The sequence below is a fragment of the Rhagoletis pomonella genome, unplaced genomic scaffold, assembly GCF_013731165.1.
Source record: "Rhagoletis pomonella isolate Grant_MI unplaced genomic scaffold, Rhpom_1.0 Rhpom_scaffold_00147, whole genome shotgun sequence".
Taxonomy (NCBI): Eukaryota; Metazoa; Arthropoda; class Insecta; order Diptera; family Tephritidae; genus Rhagoletis; species Rhagoletis pomonella.
The window spans coordinates 144,877-150,879 of NW_023458701.1; the positions used below are offsets into that span (position 1 = coordinate 144,877).

Consider the following 6,003-nt stretch of genomic DNA (forward strand, 5'->3'; position numbering starts at 1 on the left):
TGGCTTGGCGTGACAAGGACTCTACTGAAAGCATGGATACAAAAAAAGGGGGTACATTTTTCTCTTACTTCATGGCAGATTACTGATCTTTCTTCCAAATTAATAAATCTGAAAAACTGTATTCCACACGAATTTATGAGGAAGCCACGATCTTTAGATGATTTAAAGAGATGGAAAGCAACTGAACTCCGCCAGTTTCTATTATATTACGGACCTTTTTTGGTGCATTCTGTTTTATCTGAAGAAAGATATTTAAACTTTATGAAATTATCAATAGCAACTAGGATATAATTAGAAAAAAAGAATAGTCAAATAAATAACGCATTTGCTCAAAATCTTTTGCTGAGTTTTGTAAAAGATATCCCTTCACTGTACGATTTAAGTTTCCTAACATCTAATTTCAATTATTTACTTCATATCAATACGGACGCTGATAAATATGGAAGCTTGGAAAGCATTAGCGCATTCAGGTTTGAAAACCATCTTCAAAAAATAAAAAAGCAAGTAAAACAAGTAAGAAAGTCTAAGTTCGGGCGGAGCCGAACATTAAATACCCGGCGCAAGTATTAAATATATGTTTTTTCACCCTTCCGAAACCTTCCGCTAGATGGTAAGCCGAGGTGTATCAATTTTGAGTAAATTAACGTCCTTCAATTTCGAAATATTGAAGCTTCAAGCATTTCTTAAATTTACCGTTATATGAGAATCGGCCGTTATTTTAGTCCGATTTCAATAATTTTCAACGTTTTGCTTACACGTGGCAAGTACAATAACCATACCGAGTTTGGTACAAATTGGTAAAACGGTTACCGATATACTTATATGTGATCATAAGTGGGCGGTGCCACGCCCATTTTCCAAAATTTTACCATAAACGTATTTCTTGGTAAAGAATTGTTGCAAGCATCAATTTTGAATAAATTAGCTTCAATATTTAATGATTTATCGAAGATTTTGTATTTCTCTAAATTACCGTTATATGGGATGTGGGCGTGGTTATTGTCCGATTTTAAAAAGTTTCGGCGGATTTTTATGCTGTACCAAGGCCAACAACTGTGCCAAGTTTGGAAGAAATTGGTGCAGCGGTTACCAAGATATACACATGTAACCATAAGTGGGCGTGGCTACGCCCATTTTCCAAAAATTTATAATATTCTTATTTTTCGTCTAAAAATTATTATAAATAGCAATTTTGAGTGAATAATCTCCAGTAGTTACTAAAATATCGCAGTTTTCGTATTTCTGGAAATTACCGTTATATGGGAAGTGGGCGTGGTTAAAGTCCGATTTCGCCCATTTTCAATACCAACCTACCTTGGATTAAGGGAAACCTACATACCAAATTTTGTTGAGATATCTCAATTTTTGCTCGAGTTATCGTGTACACGGACAGACGGACAGACGGACAGACGGACGGACGGACGGACAGACAGACATGGCTTAATCGATTTCTTTTTTCATCCTGATCATTTATGTATACATTTGTCTATATCTATCTTGATTCGTTTTGTCTGTTACAAACAACCGTTATGTGAACAAAATTAATATACCCTTGTGCACAAGTGCGCTCGGGTATAAAAATGTAATAATGTAGCTGCCCAGCTCTATAATAGGCAAGTAGAAAAGAGGTTAACATTAAAACGAATAAAAACAGTTTCAGATATATATTGTAAGCATCCTGATACCAGCTTTGAGTGCTATAAATTTGTGAAAACCCCAAATTTCTTATTTTCAATTGAGAAACCGAATAAAATCTGTTTTGTTGGCGAAAATATTATAAAAATAACTAGAATAAGTAAAGTTGATGATTTTCCTAATTTTAAAGGCAAAATATTAAAAAATTTGAAAGCACTTTTTAACCAACCGATTGCTTCAAATAAACTAAAAATGTATAAAGTAAACGAATTGACTGAAGGGGACGAAATTTCTTTCTCTCTTAAAGAAATTTTGAACAAGGCAATAATTCTGGAAAATAAAATAATCCCTCCGTTTGTTATTTTCCCATTTTTAGCATAATGGCTGCTCAAACGCTTGGTAAGATTTCTACAATTATTTAAAGAACTTCATTGATTTAAAATAATTTCTACCCTACTTTCGTTTCAGATTCCCTTCAAATGAAAAAAAAGAGAATCAATATATCGAAGTTTCAAATATTTCACAAGGTATACATTTCTTTACATCTTATACCTTATAAAATATACATACGCTGGCTCCATCAAATAACTGGACAGCCCAAAAAAGGAAATTATTTTCTTAATTTTCACAAGGTTTTCATTGTGTCCGGTTATTCGGGGGAGCCACTGTATGTTCATAGTTTAATGTTTATTATATTTTATTTATGAATTAAAATACCTTTGTTTTAGATTCTCTTCCAAATGAAGAACAGATTCAATACATCGAACTATCAAATGTTTCACAGGGTATACATTTATTTACTTCTTATGCTTTCACTTAATACATATACTGTTACTCACAAATATGAGCGTACGGCTCTTTTTTGTTAATATTTGCACATTATTATACTAAAATTTAATGGGCTATAAAACTGCATACCCGATTTTTTTTTTAGAAATTCGTATTAAAAAGTTTGCGATTTTGTGAAACTTTGCAGATTTTTCTTAATTTTCGTACACACTATCATTCTTACATTTAAATAGGGTTTGCTAAACCATAAGCCATATTTTAATACAAAATTAACAAAAAAATTTTGCATGTAAAACCTTGCGAATATTAACAAAAAAGAGCCGTACGCTCAATTTTGTAAGTAACAGTATGTACATATCGTCACCTGAAATGCAAAAAGACGTAACATACAGTGTAACTGAAATGGAAAAAGTCATGACTAAAAAATTGTATTTTTTTCATTAAATGATGTGGGAGTTGTAATTCGATGAAATCCATCATATCATCAAAAACTGAGTTTTGAATTTTTTATTACTTACGACGTTTTGAATTTAAGGTAGGATGTTTGTTACGTCTTATTGCATTTCAGGTGACGATATATTAATATTTATATTTATTTTATGTTTACTTATAGTTAACCACAATGATACGAACATAAACACCGCTAAAAATGACATTTTAAAAGAGCTTCGTGAAATAAAAGAGCAAATGCAGAAAAGTGAGGAGTCAAACAAAAAAATTGTTACCAAGTTAACCGAGGAAATAATATCGTTAAGGAAAGAAGTAACGCAATTAAAAGCACGCGACTTGTTTGAAACAGACAGCTCACTATTGCCATCCTTGCCATTTTGGGAATTAACTACTTTAAAGGATTTTGACGAAAAATTGTTTTTGGACGACAAGATGAGAGCTCAGTTGGTAGGCGAATCTTATTTCAGCTTCTGTGCTTATGATTTTAATAAAACATTGGCTTTATTGATTGCAGAAATGCGTGGTACAAAAAATTGGAGGAGAAGAAGTTCCTGTATTCGTACGTTTAGCGTTAAAACAAATTGAGTCGGATGAGTTGGCAATTAATTTAACTTGGCGTGAGACATCGGAGAAGCCAAGCATACAAAACTTTGCAGTTTTTGCCATCATAAAAGGTTTAAAATAGTATATGTTTGTAATTAGCAATGCTTATATATAACTAAGATTCATTTTTTTATTTTTCCCAGACACTCCAAGTTCCAAAATTCGACAGATTTTAAAATTAATGAAATTGTCCAACAACATTTCTTACACGCCAGGGATAGAGTGCTCAAACGCAAACTTTCAAGTGAAAATACACGCGGAAATTTACGCCTCTGCAATTAGTTCCTTAACTCGTATACTTAACTAAATAATGTTAACAAATTATACTTAACTATTTAAAAATTTTAAACAAACTCTTTTTCTTGTTTCTAATGTTAATAAAAGTAAAAATAAAAATTTAACAAATATATTTGCATTTTTTACATTAAGCTAAAAATAAAAAGAGAAACCTCCAGGTGTAGTTTTTACGTCACGTTTCAGCGTCTCCCAGACGACACTAAGAAGTTACTTTCGGAAGCGTCGTATGTAAGTATGTTTGGATGTACCGCTTTTTTCTCTTCCAGACGGATCTAAGAAGTTACTTTCGGAAGCGTCGTATGTGAGTATGTTTAGATATACCGCTTTTGTCTCTTCCAGACGACACTTGAGTGACTTCTTCCTGTAGTGTCGCATGTGTGTCAGTGTGGACGTAACGCTTACGGGGAACAGTTTTTCCCGAAAGAGGATAGTAAAAAGATGAGAAACCGATAACTTCCGCGATGAAATTTAACTTCTTGAAGTTACTTTTTCGCCACTTCCGTGATAATAAATGCTGGCGGGGTACATGTTTATCCGTACAAATCGCGTGCTGTGGTGTTGATGGATATTCAACATTTGAAAGCAAATTTATATGTCTGGGTGTAGCTGAGTGCGCAAAGATGCTTGCCATAAGTTGTTGATATCCGGAGATTGTCGGGTTCGAATTGCACTGCAGGCAACATGTTAATTAAATTTATATTTTTTTTTTAGTTTTTGTCTTGATTATTCACTTCACGGATGCTTTTTCAGTACGAACGCGGTCATTTTAATATGCGCGTAATTTAATTGAATATTTACCAATATACAGTACTTTCGTTGACGTTTATAGTAAGATCAATTACGTTTCTATTTGATTTTAATATTTTTTTTCCTCAGTGTAGATATTGCCATCTCAAGTGGGTCACAAATTTACCGACGTTCGAATTTCCAGGTGATTTTTAACCGACTTCCCAAACAGGAGGAGGTTATCAGTTCGTCGGAATATTTTTTTTTTTTTTATGTATGTTACCGCATAACTTTGGACCACGTCAACCGATTGCGATAATTTTTTTTGCATCGGAAAGGTAGTGTCTCAGAGGTGGTCCCATACTAATCTGGTTAAGATCCGATCAGTGGATCATGATATATATATATTTTTTTTATATTTGAGTTTAAGTCGGTTTTTTTTTTGCTAAAAATTACTTGTTTCTTCATATGAAGTTCTAATCACCTGAAATATACTGCGTAAATTTCATTGAAAAATTTTAAAATTTAGACTTTTTATGATCATTTGAATTTTTTTACAATGGTACGGAATTTATTTTTTCTCGGAAAATACAAATTGGAATGTGATGATTTTTTAAACATAGGGAGAGGACATACACAGAGGGAAAATCATTTTAGGATTAAAAAAAACGTGCTAAATTAAAAAAAAGATACACATATGAAAGAGCACCAACCCAAATCGTTTTAAATTTGAGTATGCACGTTATAAAATATGTCGTTGTGAAGTGCACAGATGCTTTTTCGTAATTAAAAAGAAAAAACAATTTATTTTATTTTCCGTCTGATGGTAATTGAACCCGGACCCTCTTGGCAGAAACCAATTGTATCAAGCGTCACACTCAGCTACAGCCATACATCTAAATGTGTTTTCAAATGTTGAGTTCAAGCAAAGAATTTTATTTTTATTCCGGTTCACAATGTAAAAGAGTTTGGTTTTCTTAGATATTTCCCTCTTGCGTCCTCATTCGGTGAAAATTCCGTTGCGAATGAGGCAATTTTACTATACAAAATGTAAGCGGTTTGAACAAACGTCACCATGGTGTCCAGAAAATCAAAAAATTTTGAATTTTGTTCACATATCCCTCAAACGGCTTGTCAAACCTTCGACCACTAGGGCGGCCAGACGTCCCGGTTTTCCAGGACATGTCCCGATTTTAGACTATTTGTCCCGGTTCAACCTTAAATGTCCCGGTTTTCGATTTGATTGCGCAAATTTGAATAAAAGCTCAAAAATCACTACACTAAGAGAAGAAACGCGTTGTAATATTCAGAAAAATTTTATGAATTCACTGAGGGAAATGACGTATATTAAAAATGAATATTTTCTATTTGATTATCGTTTTAAAATGTTCGTATTTAAAAATAATACTTTCATACCACGCACGCATGGTGTTGATTCAAACACAACATTCGAATGCACATTTACATGTCTGGCTGTAGCTGTGTGCGCAAAGATGCATTGCC

At 33.0% G+C, this 6,003-nt stretch overlaps 1 protein-coding gene across 1 annotated transcript; it reads left to right on the top strand.

Moving 5' to 3' along the window:
• Positions 1–9: 9 nt before the first annotated feature.
• Positions 10–291, top strand: LOC118750128 (the record flags this gene model as incomplete). Its single annotated transcript, XM_036484862.1, is given in 1 exon segment — positions 10–291. A coding segment is annotated over 1 exon segment (282 nt), but the record flags the coding sequence as incomplete, so codon positions are not given.
• Positions 292–6,003: the final 5,712 nt, after the last annotated feature.